The sequence below is a fragment of the Thunnus thynnus genome, chromosome 20 (assembly GCF_963924715.1).
Source record: "Thunnus thynnus chromosome 20, fThuThy2.1, whole genome shotgun sequence".
Lineage (NCBI taxonomy): Eukaryota > Metazoa > Chordata > Actinopteri > Scombriformes > Scombridae > Thunnus > Thunnus thynnus.
The window spans coordinates 7,195,221-7,221,045 of record NC_089536.1 but is presented as its reverse complement, the minus strand read 5'-3'; the positions used below and the strand labels follow the sequence as shown (position 1 = coordinate 7,221,045).

General features: G+C 40.4%; 1 protein-coding gene across 2 annotated transcripts in view; it reads left to right on the top strand.

The window, feature by feature from the left end:
- Positions 1-25,763, top strand: part of sema4gb (sema domain, immunoglobulin domain (Ig), transmembrane domain (TM) and short cytoplasmic domain, (semaphorin) 4Gb) — a 42,557-nt gene extending 16,794 nt beyond the window's left edge. For both annotated transcript variants that reach the window (XM_067575561.1, XM_067575562.1), the window contains exons 3-15: positions 4,070-4,218; positions 4,630-4,692; positions 4,990-5,088; positions 5,182-5,275; positions 6,452-6,565; positions 6,963-7,117; positions 10,580-10,755; positions 13,078-13,216; positions 13,341-13,563; positions 15,292-15,407; positions 15,868-16,022; positions 17,387-17,448; positions 18,006-25,763. In XM_067575561.1, coding sequence (XP_067431662.1) covers positions 4,070-4,218; positions 4,630-4,692; positions 4,990-5,088; positions 5,182-5,275; positions 6,452-6,565; positions 6,963-7,117; positions 10,580-10,755; positions 13,078-13,216; positions 13,341-13,563; positions 15,292-15,407; positions 15,868-16,022; positions 17,387-17,448; positions 18,006-18,973 — 2,513 coding nt within the window. In that variant the 3' untranslated portion in view covers positions 18,974-25,763. The remainder of the gene's footprint in view (positions 1-4,069; positions 4,219-4,629; positions 4,693-4,989; positions 5,089-5,181; positions 5,276-6,451; positions 6,566-6,962; positions 7,118-10,579; positions 10,756-13,077; positions 13,217-13,340; positions 13,564-15,291; positions 15,408-15,867; positions 16,023-17,386; positions 17,449-18,005) is intronic.
- The last annotated feature ends 62 nt before the right edge of the window (positions 25,764-25,825 follow it).

Genomic DNA, 25,825 nt, shown 5'->3' with positions numbered 1-25,825 from the left:
AGGAAGGAAGGTGGGCGGCGAGAGAGAGAGAGAGAGAGAGAGAGAGAGAGCAGTGTGACTCAGTCTCTGGTCTTCTGGAAAGTCGACGGGCTCTTGCAGTGCTGCTGTCATCGCCCAGCGTGTCCATGTGACAGTTAGACAAGCAGCCAGTCATGTGGGAGAGAAGACGCCTCCCATGTGATGTTGGGGGAAACTCTAACCACTTTTTCATCGTGTTGTATTACGCAAGCTCAAACGCCCTGGGAGACTCGTTGTCGTCCCCATTATCATCGTGGTCATCATGAATTATAGTGAGAAAGTTGAGAAAATACGAGACGTAATGAAGTAAATTCAAACCCTCAAAGAATGTTTGTCGTCATGTTTCTTTGTTTTCCCACAAACAGGGATTCCAGTTTGAGTTGGAGGATCCTTTAACTGGTTTGACAGCAACTTAAACACGACTGTTTCTGAGCAGAAAACTCGTTATTTTTGTCTCATTCTGTTTGTGTACAATGAAACATTACTCATCTTTTTTTTTTTTTGCATTAAATCCATAGTTTTAGGTCTTGAATGTGTGGTAACAGACACGTAGATACTCTATGTACACATATTTTCTGACGTACACTGATATTTTAGACAACGGTTTGGCCCGTTTCCTGTCTCATCATGCCTCCGTGCACAAAGCCGCGTCCGTAAAGAAACCGTTTTGAGGCTGAATGGGAGTAAATCCCTACAGCCAGGTTACAAAATCTGGTGGAGAGCCTTCCCAGAATAGTCGGGGCTGTTAATGCCTCTGGTTTTGGAATGAGATCATCAATAATCACATGTGGGTGTGATATTTGTTCTGTGGATGGCTAAAGCTGGTTATTGAGCCTTAAAGCTTCTTCGGATTAAGTATTGAAAACCGTCAAATACCAAAAGTTGGCATTGAATACTTTGAATACTGTTTTTAGTGAAGCTGCAGCCATCTATTATTTTTATTATCAATCAAAGTGCTGATTGTTTTATAAATTGACTGGTTATTTGTTTGACTTATAAAATGTCCGAAGCTCAATGTGACATCTTCAAAATCGCTTGTTTCGTCTGACCGACAGTCAAAAAACCCCCCAAAGATATTCAGTTCAGTATCTCATGAGATGAAGAAAAGCAAGTGAGAAACTGTATCTAGAGAATGTCTGTCTGTAAAACTTACTGTAATGATTAATCAATTATCAAAATAGTTGGCGATTAATTTTCTGTCGATCAAGTTAATCAACTAATCATTTCAACTCTAGTTCGTAGTTTTATTAACTTATTCTTTGATTATTATATTAGTTAATTGTTACCTAAATTTCATTCAGGTAACATTCAGCCACTTGTCTGTTCAACACATTAAATACAGATGTAATAATAATAAATAATTAATTTAATTTTAAGCGTCTTTCACATAACCCAGGAGCACTTTACATACAGCAAAAAACTAACAAAACCCCCCCCCAAAAAAGATGAGTTAATTGTAGGCTTGGCTAAAAAGATGGGTCTTAAATCTAGATTTAAAAACAGATATGGACTAAGCGTTGTGGTAAACTTCTTAATGTAATTAAGAACTGTCTTTTTTAAAGGAAAAATAGGGTTTTGTAGATTGATTGATTGAATTGTTAATTTAAGTATCCTGCATCTTTCTGGTGCCCAGCTCATATGTGCTTACAAGAGACTAGACAATAATAACCAGGATGGCCACATGACAGATCATAATGTACAATTCCACAAATTCAGAAATAAAACATTTAGTTTACATGGAAGAAAAGTCTTGTTACGATGGATACAATGTTCTCTGTCTTAGCTGCCATATCAGCATCGGACAACCAAAACAAACAAGGGGTCAAATTAAGGTAAAATAAAACGTATGATTCTGCTCTGGGTACCAAATCTTAGTTATCCTATTAGTACCAGTATCAAAAGAATTCAAACAATACCCAATCCTAAGGATGTCCAGGTTCAAATGCACTACTGCAGTCTGTAGTTTGGTGTAAAAGCTTCAGTCTTAACTTTACACTTCACACTTACTTGAGCAATCCCAGTCTACACACCCCAGATGAACACGCTTAGTGTGACTGCATGATGGTAAGACTGGCAGATCTGGGAGATGAGGGGGGCGGGGGGGGGGGGGGGGGGGGGGTCGCTGGAGTGTTTACTGGGAGCACTGTTGAATGGAGAATGTGGGGATGGGGGGCACAGGGGAGGCAAAAATTTTAGGGCATGCAGCAGGAATCGTGCCCCAGTACTGCCACATCGCATCAGCAGTACTGCCACAACATCATCATCGTCAGTGCTGTGTGTGCACGAGTGTGTACGTCTGTGTGTGTGTGTGTGTGTCAAGGAGGCTGATGAGGGAGTATACTGTAAGTGACCCAAATTAGGTTTAGCTCTAATATGGAATAGTATGTATAAAATTTAATGTTTTTTGGTCGTTAATCTTTTGTTCTCAGTACAGAAAAATAGATTATTTATCCATTGCAAAATAATTGGCCTGGTGCAACACTAAATATTTGAACACACCCCTGGTGTAGCACCTCAGAAATGGGTCAGGTTGCTCTGCTGCTGTGAGACACTGAAAAAGGAGGACATTGTTTTTCAATCTGTGTATGAAAGATCTTCAGTGTTAGTGCAGCAGGAGGTTTAGAGTGATTTGATCTGCACTAAAAGTTAGATGCAGATGGAGATTAATGTCTGATTAAATCAATCTGACATACAGAAGTAGAAAAAACCAAGCATGCAGACACAACAGCTGTCAACAGAAAACCTACAGGGTTAGTTGAAGGTATCGACAATGTTACACTGAGGAATATGAGTCAGCAGAGTGCAGATGGGCATATTAATCAGCGCACATCCTCCTTTTCCCATCCTTTCCTACCTCTCCTTTCATTGTGAACCGATGGCAGCGTGTCCCAGCTCCTGGTAATAAGATAACCTATATTTGTCCCCCTCCAATAGATTTTCTGGGGTGTTAGGGCCCTGCTCGCATGTCGTGGTTAATCTGTTCTCCTGTTCATTGTCTTGATGAAGCGAGAAGGGCCCAGAGCAGCTGGGAGGGCCAGGGGATCACAGCGTAACTGCTGGAAGTACATAGATGATTAGCCAGCAATGCAAGCTGACGTATTATGCTATTTTATTTTCCACAGTCCATAAATTTCAATCAAATCTATTGAATTAGATCAGAGTCAGTTGCAGTTTAGTGTCACTTCAACAGCAAATCATTCTGATTTTTGAAAGTGAAAGTATGAAATATATATGGCCAAAAGTAAGTGGACACCTGAATATTACACCATATGTGATTGTCGAACATCTAATTCCAAAACTATGAGCTTTAATCTGCTGCTATAAGACTTTCCATGGGAATTTGGGACTCGGCTTCAGGAATGTGCTCCCATTCAGCCACTAGAGCATTAGAGAGGTCACCACTGATGTTGGGTGATGAGGTCTGGCTCACAGTGGGTGTTCCAGTTCATCACAAAAGTGTCAGACGGGGTTGAGGTCAGTTGTATGTGATGGCCAGTCATGTTCTCCCACACAAAACTAGGAAAACCATTTCTTTATGGGTGCACATAACACCTTCCTGAATTTGTTGCCAAGGAATTGGAAGCAATATCAAATATCATCGTATGTTGTAGCATCCTTTGAAACTAAGGGGCCCAAACCAGATCAAAAGTACACCTTGCCCACATGCCTTTGCCAATATATTTTATGTCTTGATAAGAGAAATTTCCAGGAAATTCAATTGAGAAAATGTTACCTCTTCTGCTCCTTTAGTTGCCCACAATTGCCTCGTACAAACACAGAGATATTACAGCGCTACATATACCTAGAATATAAACGTTTAAGCAAAATTTGTTGTGGACCTAGCTCTCTGTTCCCACAAACTCAAAAACACACCAAAATCCGAATCCAAATATCCAAAATATCACTGTATGCTATAGCATTAAGATTTCCCTTAGGGGGCCTAGCCCAAACCATGAAAAACAACCACATCAAATGTCATATTTGCTTATATTAAGGCCGTAGTTATTTGGAGAAAACCTTTGTTGTGATGTGTCATGCTGCATTTCTCCAGGCCTGTTGGGCAGCGCTCGTTTCAACGGCTCTTCTCGGAACTACAGCACCCTGCTGCTGGAAGAGGAGGCCGGGCTGCTGTACGTGGGAGGCAGAGGAGCTCTGTACACCCTCAACACCTCCGACATCTCCACACCTGCAAACCTAACAGTGAGTGTGCCAAGAAGCTGCAAAGCGTCTTCCACAGATCATCACTTAATTTCAGAAAAGAAAAGAGCAAACCCCATTTCACTAGTTTACTCTTATTTCCTTAAAGGAGGACTAACTAATAATAGCCTTAAGCAGATTGAGCAAATCCCATTGTGTTCCTCCAATTTTATGGATATCGGATTAAATGCACCAGGCGTTTATTTAAGGGTTACTGAAGAGAGTCAGAACTCGGTGACGTGTTTCGCTGCACAGCCAGAAAATTAAGTGTGCTGTCCTTCTCTTTTCTCTGTTTCTGTTTATCACACACCTGTTTTCTTCTTCCTCTGTCTATCTATAGATCTTTCTATTTATTTTTCACTCTCTAGTTATTGAGCTATCTGAGTCATCCTTATTACCCCCCATTGTTTTTAGATTGATTGGGATGCTTCCCCTGAACAGAAGAAGCAGTGTCTAAACAAAGGCAGAGACAATCAGGTACAAGGCTGCATCTCTACACTCTTATACACTTTTTCTTTGCAAAAAAAACCTCTAAAATCTTTATTATTAGAAAACACAAATGAAACATTTCTGCTTTGTGATGTGCGGATTACTTCTGACAGCAGTAAAATAGATAATCCTCAATCCACTTTTCATTAAACGTTAAACTGGACGTTGGGCATTGAAACCTCCCTCATTAATTATTTGCATAAAATAGCCCCTTTTTGCATGTAGTAGATTAACTGATCTGTGTTCTCTCCAGAAATAACCTGTTTTGTTCCCTGTTCTCTGCAGACAGAGTGTTACAATCACATCCGCTTTCTGCAGCGGTACAACGAGACTCACCTGTACGTCTGCGGAACAAACGCCTTCAGACCTCTCTGTGCTTATATAGTAAGACCTCCATGTGATTTCATTTCAGTACACTACAAAGCACAATTATGACTATAATTGACATGAAAAGATTCATTGACTCCTCTCTGTAAGGATGCAGAGCGGTTCAGCTTCTCCTCAGGCTTTGAGGAGGGCAGAGACAGGTGTCCGTATGACCCAGCCAAGGGATACACTGGCCTCCTTGTAGGTACGCTTCCCAAATTTGCATTTTATCTATTCTATGAACAGTATGTTGGTGTAGTCAAAGCAGCAGGCAGACGAGGGAAGCAGAGAATAAAGCTCTAGACTAGAGAGGCATGCAACTGGTTAACATTAGAAAATATAGAAAATATTTAAATATATTGCAAAATGTTTTTAAAAGGGAGGATAAAACACAATATGTCAACACTGCACAAGCTTCAATAGATGACTCAACTGATAAGAGAGCAACGGTAAAGGAAGGAAAAATGTTTTAAATGTTTATAGTAAAGGATCAGAGTCCATTTTAATACAATATTCACATGCCAAGAGTTGCTGTAATCATTCCTTCCTTCCATACTGGCCTTCTTTCTGTACTAACATGACTATAATATAAGAAATTGGGTCAAAATCTGCAGTCCTTGTTCCATCCAGCTCAGCTGAGACAAATATGAGGCTTCTGCAGACTAAGTTGGATAAATCGAATGGTTATCTTCCAAAGTTACAGTCTGTAGTATGAAAATCATTGTTTCCTTGCTGAGAGTGATGCATCCTGGTGGTCTCATGTAGGTTTGTTACTGAGACCACCAGGACTGTCTGAGTCGTACAGATTCAGTAACATCTTTTAAATCGCTTCTCAACGCCTATCTGTAAAAATATATATTTTTTTATTAATGATAGGGCTTAGTTTTATCTGTTTTATTTGTTTATTTCACCGGTTTATCTTATTTATTTGCGTCTAATTGCCTGATTTTATATAACTGTAGTGTTGACATATTTTAATCCTTTTTTTCCCTTGTAAAGCATTTTGTCACTTTATCTGAAAGGTGCTGTATAAATATCATTAATTGTTATCACTACTGAGACAAACAAGCAAAAATAAACCTACAAACCAACTCGATTTGACTAACACAGACTGCTGAAGATGATTACAGCGACCAGTAACTCTTTCAGTGTACATTTGGCATGTGAATATTATATTAAGAGAGACTTTATCTTAACCTATCTTTTAAATATATGTGCAACAGAATAAAATGAAGACTCAGGAGAGACATTATTAATTTGAACAACTTGAGCATGGATCCAACAGCTTTCATTTACATCTGATTTATCTCAGATTGCCAACTTTCTCTCTCTCTCTTTTTCTTTGTCCATCCACTGAAACATTATACGATCTGTTACTCAGACGGCGAAATGTTCACCGCCTCCCAGTACGAGTTCCGCAGCTCGCCAGACGTACGCAGGAACTTCCCCTTCCCCACCCTCAGGACAGAGGAGGCCCCCACCAGGTGGCTCTTGGGTAAATACGACACGACAAATAAGTATCGAATAAATGTGCTTGCAACATAGCAGCAGTCAGACACTGTTTCTGTTTATATATTTTCCCCCACAGTAAACTACTATATAACGTAGACTAAAACTCATTGACATTTTGCACTTTTTGATCTCATTAGATGTCTTGCTGCTACTACAAAAAGCCGTCTCCCTCGGAAAAATGAAAATCACTTCAGAAAACTATAGGGGAAAATGCACTGCAGCTCTAACTGGCTTAGCTGTGGCGATTCAATCATACTTAAAAGCTCCATCTTTAGTTTCCAAGGAGACACATCCTAGGCTGCTAATAGGTCTGTGTTTGGGCATGTGCACTGATGTGTGTGTGTGTGTGTGTGTGTGTGTGTGTTTGTGTTTGTGTACAGAGGCAGATTTTGTAGGCTCTGTGCTGCTGAGAGAGAGCATCAACAGCTCTATCGGTGACGATGACAAGATTTACTTCTTCTTCACGGAGAGAAGCCAGGAGCAGATTGCCTACCCGAGCCAGACCAAGGTGTCCAGGATTGCCCGAGTCTGCAAGGTCAGAGAGAAGGAAGAACCAACCAAAAACACTATAAACCATAAACAGATTAATTTATGTTTCACTGGGTTTGGGAAAAGTTTTATTAAAAAAAAAAAGACAAAACTCACATAACAGATTTATAATGCCTGCAAGGTCACGAAAAGAAAAGGTGGTGATGAGAAAAGTTGTCATTCGAGGTGCTGAATGAACTAGCAATTTGGCGTTTCTAATCTTGGTTTCTTCACTGACGGGGTTTTTTTTTTTTTTTCTCTGCCACTGTTGCCAGGCAAACTACAAGTCCACCAACCTCCACCTCCAATGGCAAACCCTCTCCCTCTCTTTATTGCCATCTCCACTCACTCCTCCTCCTCCTTCCTTTCACCTCATTTCACTTGCGATCAGCATCTCCGGTCCAGACAGCATGCCCAGCAACCATTCCTAGAGGTCTCTCCTCTCCTCTCTTTCTTTCTTTCTTTCTTTCTCGCTGCTTGTCGTGCTTTTTTTTTGCCCAAGCATGGTGGTGTAATTGCCATCACAGTATGCTGCTGTGCTGAAATCACTGTTATTTCTATGGGATCGGAAGAAAAAAAAAGTGTCTAAAAGATTCTGAGCCGGAGAGACGACGTTCAGGAATAATTTCACACCTTGCAAGATGTAAATCGCCGTTTGTGAGCCTGTGAAAAGGATTTTTATGAACGTATGAGAGAAAATAAAAATTGACAAGCAAGTTTTACCGTCAAATTAGAGTGATATAAACTGTCCAAATCAATCAGGGGGTGTGAATGTGAATGGTCAGTTTCAGTTACAAGACAGGCTCAAACACTGTGACCTAATTTCATATTACATACTAATAGTATACAGAGTGTATTACACACTATTTGTCATATATAACATATATTGTTTTTGCTTTTAGAAGACATGTACCAGAAATTGATTCACTTTATAATATTGTACTAACAAGAGAAGATAGAAAGTAATTAAAAAAAACTACAACGCTGAGATAGCACTGCCAAATAAACTAATTAAAAACAGAGAAAACAAAATGCTTTTCCAACGAGTTAATGCATCAGCGCACTCGAAAATCAAGCAGATTTTGTCCGCGTGCACACAGAAGCACTTTGGTCGACTTATGTTGTTTTTAAATGTACTCTATAAATAATTAAACTTGACTTGCAACACTTCAACCACCCCCAGTTTAGCATTTTAAAGCAGTAACGTAACACTCGATGAATTGTTTCTAGCACGCTGTGATGTAGTTGTAGGCAGACATAAGCAAATTGTAAAAGTGGTTTTTATGACCTCTTATGAGGAAAAGTTGTTTTATCTATGATCACATAAATGAACAAATCTTTCAAGTGTGTAATAAAACTTTATTACTGTTATACACATCATTCATATCACGTTGGCTTGTCTCCATATTTAGCATTAATACACCTCTAAATAAAACATTTAATAAATAGTTTATAACACACTATAATGTGGTTGTAAGTGTTTATTAACGTACAGCATTTGCCAACAATTATAACCTCTCCTATGAAGACCATATTTTATATTATTACAACTGTGTTTTTTTTACTATATTGTCATGTATTATCTGTTTATACAGCAGCCTCCACTTATTGGTGTCCACAGGAAGAGTTACAGTAGTTGACAAATACATTAATTAACACTTATATCTGCTTAAAACTACAATATAGTGTGCTATAAACCAAATAATATACTACGTATAAATGCTAAATAGCAGGACTTATATTTATGAGTGAGAAATTGTAATTTGACAAAACATTTCTACTTACTTCCTCGAGCTTTCAGCAGCATGTCATGGCTGTTATCAGCAGATGTTTGCTCGGTTGTCATGAATAAATAATCATAATAACAAATATAATTGATGTTTTTAATTGATTGTTTTTGCGTTGCTTCACTGAAATTATTCACGCATAAACAAGCTGTAAAATCATTTCTGAGCATTTTATAAAAACTCTTGTAGACACTTTTTTTTTACCCCCATATCCTCCAGCAGTCCATCTTCTCTCGATTCTCTCTGCATCCAATACAAGTCATTTCTGGAAATAAGGTCTCCTCTCCTCCTCTCTCCTTATCAGCGCTGTGGAGAGTTGCGAGAGCAGTCGAGAGTCTAATAACGCAGTCTGAACTAGGCCACAGCAGCACATGCAGATGTCGAGCTGGTCCCCAGTTCATCCCTGTGGCAGCCAGACGCCACACTGGTTGGAGGCAGATACGCAGATAGTGAAGGCACTGGCATTAGCCTCTGGCCTGAAACCACCGAGGACTTCTTGCCATTTCTGTGCTGCCTAACTAGTCGTCCTCTTCTGTTTCTCACTTCCCAGCCAGAACGCATCTACTTCCCCTGCAATCATGACCCGTTTTCACATAGGAGGGTGTAAATAACATGAAAACAAGGTCTTCTTAGCAACATAAAGAGCAGAAATTAGTGTCGTGCTGGAGCCACTTTGGAGCTCCGTTTTTCCTTTGCTCTGCTATGACTTAAGACACAGAGCACGTCTGGCTCAAACAGCCTAGGCTTTAGTCAGCTTCCATCATCTCGTAGAGGGTTAATATCCCCACAGGCATATCTTAACGTTGCTATGCATGAATTCTTGATTCTTATTCCCTCAGATTTACGTGGTGACAGTCCGATGACCCCGACTGTGCTTTGATGTTGATCGTTATCTGTCGGTGCATCCCTTTAGCCCTCTCCGCTATAATAACTTTTTATCAATCCATAGGAACTGTTTATTTGTTTTCTCTGTGGCATCCATTTTTACCTCTGCTTTACTAACCTTTCTGCCAGCACCAACTCTCTAGGGGTTTTGTTGAATGAACCTCTAACAGTGGATGCTCCCTCTCTTTGTCTTTCTTTTATAACAAAAGTTGAGTCGGTGTTGTGGATGGAAGTTTTCCTAATGCAGGTTATGTCAGTTTAAGCGATTACGCCTTTTTTTTTTTTGCGTGGGAAGCAGAAGCGGATAGAGCTTTTTGATGAACGACAGATGTCTGCAAAAGACATAAAATGAAGAAAGATGAAGCGCTATATAATTCAGACAAACAAAGAGTCTCTCTTCTAAATGAGGTGTGCTAAATTACTCTTTTAGGAAGATATCTCCTGCAGCCTTGCCTCCCAGTGCTACCGAAATGCAATTAGAGCAAATGTGCTAAAGTAGGCACAGTCGGAGCTAGAACACTAACATTCAGCTCCACTTTCATACCTTTATCATCCGCTCTGCCCCACCTATATGTGTATAGTTATGTGTACGTTATGATTTAATCCCTATCTTTTTGTAGATACATGTGACTCAGTTGTATCTTTGTGTTTGTCTATGCTGTTATTAAATCATAGCTGCGTGGCCATTGATGTGTATATGTAGTATGATAGTGGGTGGATTTGCGCAATATATCAGCTCAAGCGAGTGACTTTATTTATTCATCCATCCATCCATCCGTTGTCTCCTCTGTCTACAGAATGACTGGGGTGGCCAGAGGACCCTGCAGAGGAAGTGGACCTCCTTCCTTAAAGCCAGAATGGTGTGTTCGGTCCCAGAATACGAGCTCCACCTCAATATCCTACGCAGCGTCTTTGTCCTGCAGGGTCGAGACGCTCAAAGCAGCATTTTCTACGGCGTCTTTGGTCTAGAATGGTAAGGGATGGCATCAAATTCTGCTTTGGTTATGCCCTTTTTAACCCTTCTACATATAGTTTACCCCTATTGTTTCCCCTTAAAGGACATTAAGGCATTTTGGGAAATACGCTACCGTCCAAAGGTAACAAAATCCACCTACCAGCAGTTCTAGAGCTCACTAATGAACACGTTTGATCTTGTTTGTTTTAATCCATACAAAAACTGCAGTGTAAAAACAACAATTTGTGGTTTTTATGAGGGGATTATATGTCGGGCTGTTTCTTGGCTGGGAGCACTAACTTCCAGGAGTCCTTTTGTCACCGTGAAGTTGCCAGGCAACTGTCTGCAAGAAAGCAAATAAGCGTATTTCCAAAAGTTGAATTCATTTAAAAATCACCCAGTGGGAAAAGGTGTTGAAGTTTTACAATCCTCTGTAATTCATTATATTTATATGGCACCAAGCACTGGAAGAAGTCTTTCCAATTTCAGTATGAAAACGTGGCAGTTAGCCAGTCTTGAGATCTGAGGCCATATTTACGCCATATTTTAGGAAATCACTCCTCATTGGACAAAAATTAACTTTTGAAGCCACGTAAATTGCTTTGTTTACACTCTGCCGATCTAAATTTGGCATAATATGTTTGCATATGTAACCTTGGAAGTTATTTACCTATACACATAAAACATACACTTAATAAAGTGCTGCTGTTCTTTGTACTGGCTAATTTTTAAAATTGAGAGTGTCAGAGAACCACAGCACTTCATAAAAATATCTACTTTATAGCTCCGAGTGTTATAAAACAGCAACGTCACACTCTCTCCAAGAAGTAGTCCTTCTCTTTACTGTAAACTAGGAGTATTTTTAGTCATAGGTTAACTTTCAGCGTGATTCCTAGGAGTGATTTTTTTGAGAAGCTTGATAAATACGGGTCCTGGTCCAGTGAACAGTAGCCTTAAAATTCAAGAGATGTAATATATTGAGGAAACCTTAGGAGATGCTTTCATTTGCAGATGTCACCTTGCATTCTGGGAACTTGTGATGAGCATTTTCTCTATTTTCTAACATTTTATAGACTAAACAATTAATCAGTTAATCAAAAAACAAAACAAAACAATCAACAGATTAACTGATAATGAAAAAAAAAAGAATTTGTTTCAAGTCCGAGGTGTTAGCTGTTATCAAAAGAGGCCAAGCTGCAGTCAGATCAGATGTGACAGTGTCAGAGGACGATGGCTGTGAGTAGAATATTTGGCAGCGGTGTGAGTGTGTGTGTGTGTGTGTGTGTTTATGCTGAATGTGAATGTGTGTTTAGGCTGATATGCAGAGTCATGCTGCATAAAACTGTCCCAGGGGTGTTTAGATTCAGATGGAGAGGATAACATTGCAATGGGCCAGTAATACTATCCATTTTCTCTCTTTGCTTTAACAGCCACACTTCAATTCGTAGATATTCAATCTCAACCTCTGTCAAGTCTCTTTTGCCTCGTTCACTACACCAGCTGTCCTTTCTTTCTTTTTTTTATTTCTGTCTTTCTATATGCTGGTTTTCTAAAAAAAAAAAAAGGAAGAAACCTACACCTGTGCAAGTAGTAGTCATCATTATGCATTAGACTCAAGCATGCAAGACAGAGTAAGAGCCCCTGAGCTATACTACTCACTAGGTTTGAAGACAGATTCTGGTTTCACTTCAATCTCATTTTTCTCACTTGAGTGCTTTTGAAGTCTGAAGGTGGGCGCACAATGGACTTGAGAATGTGACGCAGACATTTTCCACCCATTACTAATCTCACCTTTAGGGCTTAAGATTAAGGGTCACCTGGTTCCCATCTCCCAACTCATGCTGTTGTTATGTTGTGGGACAAAACTTTTCTTTCATAGGTACTCCACCAAAACCACAAATGGGGTTTTATTTATGACTCACAGGGAGTGGATATTTCACCACTGAGAGTGTGGTGTTGACAAAAATCTGAAAAACAAATATTTCCATCTGGAGTGGATGATGGGAGTAGCTATTGAAGATAAAAAGGGGAAAATTACACACCTGTCACCGATCACAACTCCCACACGGTCATTCAAGACAAATTGATAAGATCCATGAGGAAAATGTGAGCGTCAAAATGCGCCCACAGTTTTCAGTGAATAGAGAGCAGCTCTCAGCAGCCTAGTTACCTTTTCGCCTGTCAGTGGCCGCTTATGATCTGTGATGTGTTTGAAATTCGATCTGGGTGGCTGTTCCCCAGATAATAACCTCAGTCAGTGTTTATTCAGTGTTGAATCATTAATCCTGAATGTGTCCTCTGAATTCGTCTAAGCTGTCGGGACCGGGTATTGTCTTTCAGGAAGAATATCAAAGCTTCTGCTATCTGCCAGTACGCCTTCTCAGATGTACAGAAGGCTTTCGACGGGCCGTACATGGAGGTGCAGGACTCAAAGTGGAGAGAGTACACAGGAAAGGTTCCAGAGCCGAGACCTGGATCTGTAAGTTTCATCTATTAAAACTCATTCCTTCACACATCAGAGTATTTAATGTCCCACTCTTTTCTCTGTTTGTACAAAGAACACCGTGCTCATTTCTTTGTCTTTCTTCCTTTCATCTCTCCAGTGTATAACCGATCTGCACAAGTCCCAGAGCATCAACTCATCTCGAGATCTCCCAGACAATGTCCTCACTTTCGCCAGAAGGCACCCGCTGATGGCCAGCCAGGTGCAACCAATAGGGGTGCGCCCACTCATGTTCAAGAGAAGCGTCAACTATGTCAAGATAGCCGTGCACAAGCAGCCGGCGCTGGATGGAAACATCTATACTGTTCTGTTTTTGGGAACCGGTGAGTTTATTGTCACAGAACAGTCGCTACGGCTGATACGTCACAAGTCATCCAGTCACTCAAACAATCAATCAGTCGAACAAAACAACTTAGAGAATAAGTCTGGTGATATTTCATGTTTTTCTTATTATCAGCAAATCCCATGAAAAGACCAAAACCAATAATAAATCGAGCTACTAACGAGTAATGTTTGTGTTGTCAAAGAATGACATGGCTTATTCCTCTTGTTGTCCAAACACAATTAAAAAGACATCAAGGAGCCACTCAGTTCCACCAGTAATGTCCCTTCATTACCATGAACACACAGACTGTATAGTTGATTTTGAGTCTATCCCACACACACCATCCTGCTGCTGTAAATACTCACCAGCAAACTAAACGTGGATTAATCTGCAGCTGGAAACAATCCCCAACAAACTGATTATTTATATTAAAAACTACAGTGCCAAACTATGCAAGGGAAATAACTTGTTTTTTGTTTTTTTGTTTTTAAAAAATTAAGCTATATATTTGTTTCCCATTTTTAAAGATTTGTGTATTAAGTAGAATGAACTTCAGGCTGAGTGACACAAATGAGTTTGGAAACTTGTAAACAAACATACTAACACATTGTTGGTTTTGGTCTTTTTTGGGGGGATTTGTTGACAATAAAAATATATATATAATTTAACCAGGTAAAAGTCTCATGGAGAGACTTGGCCATGAGAGCAGCATAAATATTGTTACAACAATAAACACAAACAATACAAACAGACAAATACAACTGTCAAACCCTACAAACGAGTGAACACAATATCCAGTTAATAAGCAATACAAGGTCAAGCAGTTGATGCATAAACAAGTACATTTTTCTAAAACGATTTCAGTGAAAATTTGGGAGCGATCACATTTACCAAGAGTACAATTTTCTCAATCCTTTAAAATTGACTTAAATTCCCCAAGAGTAATCAGCTCTGACAAGGTCAGCTCCTTCTGTACATTACTCCAGGAAGAAGGGGCAGCATATATAAAAGCTTTTTTTGCTTTAATTCTGTTCTTACTCTTGGGACCAACATGTGTAGAATATCACGAGAGAGCAGGCCATATTGATTTTTGGTTTTTACACATGGATGTACACAGATGAGGAGGAACCAGCCCAATGAGAGATTTATATATATATAATAGCCAATCAATGCAAAAGTCTGCTGACATACAGAGATAACCAATTAGCAGCAGCATACAGAGTGCTGTGGTGTATGAGAGTGCCACAGCCAGTAATAAAACGTAAAGCACAGTGGTATACAGTACCCAACTTCTTTATGCACTGGTGAGGTGCGTTCATAAAGAGCAGATCGCCGTAGTCCAATAGAGGCAAAAAAGTGTTTCCTTGCCTGGAGGGAAACATCCTAAAAAAGAAAGAAAGTTTCAGCTTGGAAACAAGGTTTTTAATGTGTGATTTGACTGTCAAGTTCTGATCAATAATAATATCTAAATACTTATATGTTGTAGCCAATTTCAACCCCTTGAGTGGTTGAGATCTTAGGAAGATTATGTAGTAACTCTTTGTCATTTGAAAATAGCATGAATTTGGATTTGTCTGCATTTAACACCAACTTAAGTTGAGTCGAATGGGACTGAACAACATCAGAGGCAGACTGCAGGAATTCAAAGGTTTGTACTATTGAAGGGGATGAGAATAAAGCCAGTTGTTGTTTGATAAGCTTGTCAAGGTTGTATCTTTTCTTACAGATGACGGCTGGCTGCATAGAGCAGTAGACATTGATGGTGAAATGCATATTATAGAAGAGCTGCAGTTGTTCGATAAACCCCACCCCATAGAGAGCATGGTCTTATCCTCCGCTCTGGTACGTATTAATGTATGCGTAATGTACAAACAAAATGAGGGTTTAAATTGCCTATTTATGCTAAAGTGATCCAAATGAAAATGGTGCTGCCTCGGATAGATCATGTTCTGGATAATTAATTTACTAGAATTGGTGTGAACAGTCACAAGCTGTTGACGAGGTTTTTCATTTATCAAACCCTGCCAGTAAATTATAGCTTTGTTTTTTGTTTTTGTTTTTTTCCAACGCCTACATTTTCACAAACTGCATAAGTTAAGTGTTTGTGTGAAGATAATCTACAGAGAGCGTGCAATGTGAATTTCTTCCCGGAGCTGTTGGAACAAATTCATCAGTGAACAATGATTAATCAGATAAGAAATTCATTGCTTACAGTACAATGTAGAAAAATACATGTGTGCCAATTGTAATTTTAGGGTTTAAACAGTAGAAACAGATTAATCGTACATCTTTTGTTTGACAGCGGAGCATCTATGTCGGCTCCCACTCCGGAGTCGTCCAGGTGCCGATGTCGGCCTGTCAGAGGTACACTTCCTGTTACGACTGCGTATTCGCCAGAGACCCCTTCTGCGGCTGGGATGGGAGGGTGTGTGTTGAAATATCCTCACGTGCACAGAGGTGAGGCGACAGGAAATGCACATGCATCGATACATGTAGACACAAATGCACATTTCCAGTGAAGGGGGCGAACAAACAGACAGTGTTTATAGAAGGTGGTGAAAGAAACACAAATGTGGGTTACAGATATTTGGAAGGAAACAAACCAGATTTTCAAGTCAAGACAGATAAATTTGCTTTGCTCTAGCATAGATCCCGAGTCCCTAAACCTCCTCTACAGTTCCACCTGCTCTCTCTTCATTTCCTCCTGAAAGGTATTTTTCTGTCACTGCATGCATTTGGATGACAAATTTTTGATCTAGATCTGAAAAATACAGTAACTTAATAAGGATAAAAGACTCAAATGTTGCCGAGAGTAAACGAGTGTGGAGCTTTTCATGTTGGTAATATAACAGTCAGGTCAATGTCTTAATTATTGTGAGCCTCTCTCAAAATGTGTAATTTTGACGCAGTGTACATTTTTGCATTACATGACCTTTTTTAGTTGATGTTTATTTCTTCATTCTTGGCCCAACAGCAACAGTGGAATCTAATTAATTATTTATACAACTTGTTTTCCCTTCCAACTGAATTTCTATGAAAGCAGGTCTATAGTACAATGTAGTCGACCTGGATTTTTTCTCATCAGCTCTGTTCAGCTCAGCGGGAGCTATTTCTGGGGTGGGAAGGCTTGAATTTGGAGTGATTGGCCGAAAAAACATTTGGATTTGAAAACACACTTCTCTCGCACTTTGAATCAGCGTTTAGGTTCAGTGCTTTAGTGTAACTCCGCAAGCGAGGTTAATTCTTACCGAGATATTAACTGAATCCTGTTGAAAAACCTTTTCTTAGGATCATAAAGCTTTAATCCTTAATCTTGCAGTTTGTTGTAAGCATACTCTGGTCAAGTTGTGAAATGTTTTAGTTGTGGTCAGGATGAGTTTGACCACTGCTTCTAAAGATACTAGAAGTACCAGGATTCATCTGGATAGGCACACAGATGAACCCCTTCCAGACAAAAATCCATAGACATCACTCTCACACTGGGGATTGTTTGTGCCTCCATTCGTTCACTCTGCATGAGTGAGTAGCAGACATCTTAATCTCCATTACTGCAGCAGACATATCAGCCTCCTGTGGATTTGTTTGGAGTTTTGGAGGCAACATCACATTCAGAGAAAGCAGAAAGAAGATAATCTAATGTTATTTGGAAGGTTTTACATGTTATTGTTTGATATTTCACTGTATCCTTTTTATAACTGATTAAATTGTTTTTCCTATTTTTTTTTATGATACAGTCTGCTCTCTAGAGATGGGAGTAGAGAGGAGGCTCTGGCAGGATTTTTCTGTCATAATTTTTCAAAATAGAAATGCCTTCGTTTCAGGTCAAACCTCACCCAGGATATCATGAGAGGGGTCAGGGGCTGTAAGGAGAATTCAGGAAATGGTATGTGTAACAACACACACATGCACACACACACATACGTGCATTATACAACAAGTTATCTCTTTTAATTTAGGTAATGTTTGGTACTTACCATCCATTCCCCTTGCTAAATTTGATTCTCACACACACAGATTATGGGGTGAAAAAAGTCCAAATCATACTCGTCTTTCCTCCGCCTGAAAACTCAAGCATTTAGCAGCTATTAAGGGATTTCATTAGGTGTACACTCCTTACCCATCCCCCAGGTTCCAGCGTACACATTTTAATCAGTTCCTCTCCTGCTGGAGGTCAGGCGGTCCTGCTGGCTGCATTGCAGGGCTCACGACGTTTAAAGAGGCTTATAAATTGTGATGGAAAGTGATGCTGATACGTTGAGCCGCACAGGTTGCTCACCTCCACTTCAAAAACGTAACCTTGATGACCTGACATGTCGCTCTGTATTAATCTCTCTGTCTTGCTGCGTTTTTGTTGCGCTGTGCCATCCCTTTATCTTCCTTTCTCTCTCACTTCTTTTTAGCTCCATCTCATGTCTCTTGTACTCTCTTTCTGTTCCTCAGTGGTCCATCGGAGGCGTTCTGTGATGTCGGGTGACGATGTGCTACTCCAGTGCGAACTGCGCTCCAACCTGGCAACCCCACGTTGGACGCTTAATGGCCAAGATCTCCAGGGATACGGCCTCAGTTCGGGCTACCGCATCGGCACAGATGGCCTCCTCATAATTGGGGCTCGTTCCCAACAGAGTGGAACTTACCGCTGCTTTGCTGTGGAGAACTCCGTCTCAGTCTTGGTTTATCTCTACACTGTCAGGGTGCACACAGACTCGTACTTTGCTGTGGAGCCCACAGCCACAACTAACCCCACTACAGTTTCCAGCCCAACTGTTTTCTCCACCAGCAGCCCCACTGAGCAGCCTCTGCCCTCCCCTCCTGCCCCGCTGCCTCCAGGGCCTGAATTCCAGACCTACAGACACATGGAGGCTGTGTACATCTCCCTGGTGGCGGTTCTCGGTGGGCTGTGTCTGGTGTTGACTGTGGTGCTGCTTTATGTGAGCTTTTGCACCAGACAGGCGTCTCGAGACAGAAAGTTCTCCCAGCAGGGGCTGCAGGTCCTGGGGGCTTCTGAGAGAAAAAGGAGCTCCCATTTTGAACTTAAAACCATCTCCAGCCACTGCAATGGCCGCCAGGGTCGTCGGTCCATCTCAGTTCCAACGTTCGGGGACTTGGGCGATGGCTTTCTCCAGATAGTTCCGGGTGAGGGCCAGCTGTCTCCAGCCAAAACACCTCCCCCGGCACCTCCTCTTCCTATGCCGCCTCCGCTGCCCAACATGGACTACGCCAATGGGCTGTCGTCCACTCTGCCCAGTGTGCTGCGGAAGATGAATGGGAACAGCTATGTCCTGCTGAGGCAGGCCGATCCCGAGGGCATGTCACCACTCTACCACTCCTTCACAGAGGAGCTCAACAGGATCCTGGAGAAGAGGAAACACACACAGCTGGACATCCAGCCTGACGAGAGCTCCATCTAGGACCCTCTTCTCAGTCTTTTGTCAGTTATTTATTTCTACCCCAACGGTGACCCTGTAGTCGTGGGAAGAACTGTTGTATCAAACGCTGCTGTTATTTACCCAGTGTCAGAGTATCTGCAGGTCGTGTCCCGAAGCCTCATGTGACAAATGGCCCATGAATTTCACTTTCACTGATGGACTAACACTAACCAGAGATCGCTATCCAAAAAGTGGAACTGTGAAACTTTGGCCATAGACTACACTATTACATTTTTCAAAATTACTCTGAGCTTAATAACGTTACCTCAGTGTAGATACTCTGGAGGCCAGTGAAAGATGGTGGTCAGATGACACAGAAAGGCATAAGGTAAAAAAATGGGACATGGGTAAAAGAATAAAATCAGGCTGAACAACGTCCTGGAGGTGATGACGATTTTTTGAGACTGTCGAAGAGCCGAGGAAGTGTTTATTGCCATGTAATATTAGCCCTATATGGAGCTTAAAGTGATAATCCACCCAAAATCTGTTTTTGTGCATTTCTTACACTACAACAACACCTGGGTTACTGCAGGAAATGTGAAAACATGGTGTACCTTCCACATAACACGCCCACAACCTGAGAGCCTGGCCCTGTGTGTTGGACGTTTGATGTCAAGATGTTCCTGTTTGTCCCTCGTGAGTGGGTTTGTTTCCCTGATCCGGGGAGACAGGTTTGACTCATCCATTGTTACAGGACTGTACTCTGTATAACCAGTCGCCAGCCATGAAGTCCTCCCACAAAGGCTGATGATGACAGTAGCTATTACACCTGGTCGGCGTCCTCTGGCGTTTGGCGTCCTGCCCTTCTAGGCAGTTCAAGGTTTTTTATGAGCAAAAAGGATGGATGGCAAAGTTTCCAAATAGTCCAAAACAACAAATTCATCCTATAATACACATCGTCTTGGCTCAACTTCTCCACTTTTCCTGGCAGGTGTCCCCCTTCCAGGTGCATCACATCAGTGGCTAATAAGGAGACATACCCCCCCCCCCTCGCCCACATGTACTGACCCTCCAGTCTCTTTCTACACATGCACTAATCTATCAAACTAAAGGACTACTAAAAGACTTGTCATTACTCTTATCTTTTTTTAATCCATATTTTCACAAAACGGCGAGTGTGAGCATATGGATGGACAAGCTGAAAAGTGGATTATGCTATAGGAATGGTTTTAAAAGTTTCATGTTTTGACTCACATTTTTTCCACAGGAAAAACTTGTGCAAACTAGAATCCATTATACTGCTGCTAACTAACAATTTAACAACTATATTTTGATAAATCATTTAAAAAATGTCAAAAAGTAGTGAAAAATGCAGATCATAATTTCCCAAAGTCATCAAATTGCTGGTTTTATAGACTTATATATTAAAACTCAAAATTTCTAATTATACTAAAACAGAAAAGGCAAATTCTCACACTTCAGAAGCTGAATATAACCTCACTACTCGCCTCTCCGTTCTATACGAAGGAGCACAGCCACCTCTCAAGCCCACAGGAGGCGAGTGATTGATACTCAAAAGATAGATTTTGTGTGGAGTATCACTTCAAGAATCCAGCTCTGTTACAGTGCATGAGAGCACAAATCATACATTTTGATTCATTTAAACCACTCTTTTCTCATTTTCCTTTGTTCTCATGTAAATAGCAATAATTACATCACTGTTGCAGCTGTTAGTAGCAATGTGTTGTGCCAGTGCCGATGGAAACACCTGTAGCAGACAATTTGGGTTTTCTTGCATAGTGTCTTTCTGTTTTAGCATGTGTGAGAATGCAGAGAATGAAAGGCAGCCTCATTCAGCAGTCTAGTCTATTAAAGACTATTAAAGGAGCAGTCAGTTTGTGGTCAGATTGATTAAATTCACTGAAGACCACAGACTGGCTCTGGAGCCTGGGTGGCTGAAAGGAAACACAACACACACTGAAAAACAAAGAGGTACTGTAAAGAAAAATGCTTATTTGCTGTTTTATATTTATACACCTAAACGCAACTATACTTTGTCCTTGTCAGACTGAAGCCCTATTTTTGGGTGATCATTCATCATAACCTTGAGGATTTCTCTTGAGACACTAAGACTCATGCCAACCATTTTAACAACAAGTAAAAATACAGGATTCTATTGAAAATTATGTTACAAAGAGAACAACAACATGGAAGGACAAACGCAGGTTTGTGTTTGCCCTCTGTTATGAAAAGGCTGCTGGTGGCATGTCGCCAAATCAGAGTAGAGAAGACCTTCGCACTGAAAAACCTGCAACCTGCAAAGCATCGTCACTGTTTACCTGACATGAGAGCAATGCCAAAACAACAAGAACTGCAGAGTGCACGGTGTTTCCATGGCAAGGTGAACGGCGCTATGATTAAATAGTACATGTATAACATGGAAGGAAGTGACTGAAATTAATCTCTTAGTAGTTTGTTAATGTGTCAGGGCTAGTGGTAAATAAAGATCTGTCTTTCCAGTAGAGTGTTGAATCAGCTCTTGCAGCAGCCCACTCTGGTGACTCGCAGCATGCATCTGACAGTAACAGCAGCACTTGGCTCACCTCCACGAAAGAGAGGACGGGGGCTTCTTGTCTGCACAAACGTGTCATCTCTGCAGGTAGAAGCAGATAGAAAACATTTGACCTGCATGTCCTAGTTAGCCATGCAAGAAACAGATAATAATACAAGAGGACAAGCTGGCAGGAGCAACTTTGCAGTTGCAGGTTTTCAGCCATCTTCTCATCTGCCTTGTAGAATGTTTTACTCCAGCCATTTTTCCATTGACACAGTCTAGGCAAAGCACTGTATGCACTGTATGTAGGAGAGGTAAATGTCTGCCAGAGAGACATTATTCCAAGCCTCATTTTCACTTTTATTAAAATAGTGCAAAGATCTGCTTCAGTGCGGCAGTTAGAAACCTGTCTCTTTATTAAACGCTGACTGTAAATTATTAGCAAAAGCATTAGCCTTTCACTTGCAGTCTCTTCTGCCATACATCATTTCAAGACAGGATTTATTAAAAACAGACATTTAGTTTTTTTAATTTAAGACATCTTTTTATGGTTTATACACAAGTTCCACCTCTCAACTGTCAGAAATAATCCTTTCACTAAATACCGAAAAGCTTTTGATTGGGTAGAAAGGGCTTACCTATTTTAGCATCAGCGTCGCAAATCCAGTTGCCTCGCCAGGTAAGACGGTGATAGACGGTGATAGACAGATGGTTCATCCAATCACCTGCCAAGTATTCTTTTGAACGTGCCTGCCCTTTTCCAACCAGTTTCCATGGCCACCTCAGTAAGGATGAATCCATTATTAGGACATTATTGGGGACTGAGCTGAACTGAAAACCTCACTATATGCAGATGACCTGCTTTTATACATTTCAGATCCAACAAAATCTATCATCGCACTTGGGGAAATATTTTGTTATAAATTGAATTTCTACTGGTTAATGCTGCTGCCCAGACATTCCCACTCCATATCTTATTATTCAAGAGCTCCTGAGGTTACATATTCAGTGTTTTTTTTATTATATGGAAGTAAATTCTTGCCCCTCATGTTGCTTATATGGAAAAATATTTTGAGCGGTAGTTAGTCTTTCCTTGACCTTGTCTGGCTGTTTGACTTGACCTACATGTTGCATTTAGCCATGCAGGGAACAGATGATAATACATCTGGACATGTTGGCAGGAGCTACTTTGCACTTTGCCTGTTTTCAGCTTTCTTTTTGCCGACCTTTTTAACATTTCACTTGTTTCCATCTTCATCTTCATTCTTCCCCTCTTTCTCCCTTTCTGCTACCTCTTTTGTTTTCCCCGTCTCTTCACCTCTGCATGACAGTATCATCTATTACCCTCTCCGCTCACATTCACACACTCTCAAGGACCCTGCTGAGTTTACAAATGGCCATGATTGAATCAATTAGTGCCAATTTTCAAAGAGCCCTCGAGTTTGGGTTTGCGAAGGCAGAGATTAGTCAAAGGGATTTCTTGCATTCGTTTAACATCACAGAGATAAAAAGCTTCTCTCACATTTCTAGCTGATGTTATGCTTTATGACAGATTTATCGTTACTCAAGACCCAGACATCTTAAACATAAATCTCCTTTAATTATAACGCACTCACAGTCGATAATCCGAATGAATGACGGTTTTCTGATGAATGCTAATTTATACGTGTTTCATGGGAGCATTTGATATTATTTTATTTAAATCAATGTTATAAATACATGTTCCTGTTGGGCAACATTTTATTGCAAGTTTTAAATATGTAAAATTATTCCAGTTTCTACTGAGTTGAACATGTTACTGAACTTAACCGTGTATTATATAAAAGTTCCCATCATAAAGCTTCCTCATCATCAAGTTGTGGACAATCCTTAAAGTTCCCCCGCCAAAACGTGTTTTGCTTGTTTTGTTCCTTTAGTTGGATGTTTTATCTTCACTGTGCAGAAGGATGTATGTGCAGAGTTTGACACCAGGAGGCTGTTTTCACATTCATGTGCTGAAAGTGGAAAGTTTCTCTGTATTCACCAAAAATCTTGAGTTTAAGACGTACACATTTAAGCATGATCTGTGACATCACAACTAGCTTGGAGCCAATTGCGGCCCAGTATGTGACTTACACAAGCGTGGAAGACGTGGAAATTTGAAGTGCACATACACTGAGAATGGACTTTACAGTGAAGTAGGAGTCATCTTGTGTCAAACAGTTAAACTTCGAAATGAAAAATATTTGCATATATATAGCTTCTGGAATTATTTATGAGGGAGAAGGTGTAGATGACATTTTAAGGATTTTAACAAGATAATTGAACTTTTTTTGTGGAAAAACCAAATTAGATTCATTATTTTTCTATGTCGTGTTTTATTTACACCTGAAAACATGTCTGGAGGGGATCTTTAAACATGTTGAAAGCTTCATCTAAGTCACTAACCATTGCTGCTGCTGCTGCTGCTGCTGCTTTACTCTCACTTTCGGATAGTCTGTTTACAACAGACATTGACTCTGCACTGTATACTGTACTATGAACTTTAGGTAAAAAGACATGTTGGCTGCCAGCCGTCCATTCATCGTGTTTTTGTACACAAACCCACAGTGAAGCACTTGTTTTTGCAATTTCAACATCAAACTGTGTCACTATGCAAGATACAGTATATTTGATGTACATGTAGATGAATCTTCAGGGTGTTGGCCAAAGAAAGTGGTGTAAAGAGTTCACAATTTGCACTGTTCTTATGTGAGTATTTGTTTAAAAAAAATGTGTAATATCCCCTTGTAAACTGTGACACTTCCCATCAAGTTGTTTCTGTATGATCATTTGATGTAGATAATTTGCTCATATGTGGTCTTCTTGATAAATAACTGGCTGAAGTGACTTTAACGCTGCTTGTATGATAGTTGAGCCACCTGAGCTGTTGACAGAAAGGACTTTTTAATATCTTCTCTCATGTCTTATTTATTTCAGTTCATTTAATTTCCACTGGCTTTTGTGCAGATTAAAAAAAACTACTTTGCATTATGTTCAGCTTGGGGGGAAAAAAATGTCAGTGTCAACAGGCCTGAGGGGAAGTCAAGAAATTACATGCAAAACATGTTCTTACTGAATCCTGTTCTCAAGACACCACGAGACTCAGTTGTTTTTGTCATGCGTCGAGCTGCAAGGCCGCCGTCCTCCACTGGGAATGAATCCCACATGATCGCACACTCATTTGCATATGACTCTGATAGCGCAGAGGTAGCTATAGCAGGAGCTTAGGGGAGAATAAAATGACCATTTTCAGAGAAGGTACAAGGCAGTAACTTAGCAACAGCATCTTTATTTAGAGCCTTTAATGTCCTAGCGTTGGTCAAGCTGTGCCAGTTCCCATTGGGGAGCACAGTGACTCTGACATCTGTAATTGGTGCCACAGATAAGTGAAAATACAGGAAGTGAGCATGACATGTAAGTCCAGCAACAAAATTTTACTAACATTTTCATAGCTTTGTTGTGCGAAACAGTGAAAGCAACCACTGTCCCTCCTGAATATAGTTTTTCCTACATTTGAGAATAGAAATTTACAGATCATTTAAACCCACTGAAGCTCTGTGATGCTTAAAATGCAACCTATCTTCTCTCATAAACAGATTTTTGGGAGAAAATGAGTGAAATTGCAGCAGTATCCCGCTGCAGAGCTCAGCTCTACTGTCTCTCACTCATCATCATCCTCTGCAGTCATCTCACGCTCTCATTCTTCATAAATTTTCATATCTAACCATTTCCTGCGGCCAGAATTATATGCCAGTGAACTGGTATCAACAGAATTTAACAGTCTTTCCTTTGACATCTTTCACATTCACTCACACATACAACTCTGCTTGTTCGTACTCATCTGATGACTAATTCTTGGTTGTACTTATCTGTATTTTTTGTTGAGAGGTCATTTCTGGAAGGAAAGAGAGGTCAACTGGCATGTCTTTTGCAGTCAAAAATGATGAATTCTGGGTGAGAATTGCAAAGAAAGCAGTGAGTTGTTTTGCCAACATCCGCCTTGTTGAATTTGAACAAATCACCCACTGGAGTGTTGGTTTTCTTTTTCCTCTTACAGCTGATACAGAGGACAGCTCTGTGCTGAAGGTTAAGAGCTGTCCCTCCAGCTATCACACAACCATCTGTCATGTTCATTTAAGCTCTGGATCATTTAAAGTTGTGTCAGCAAGGAAACCTTCAAACCTTATCAGTATTAAACTGTTGAAACGTGTACATTCCTCCCCCGTGTCAAACAAATAAAAAAAGGTGTACATCTCATATCTTGTCTGTGAAGTATTTTTCACTTGATGGTGCAGACACTGGATTCAGTTTTTCTCTGT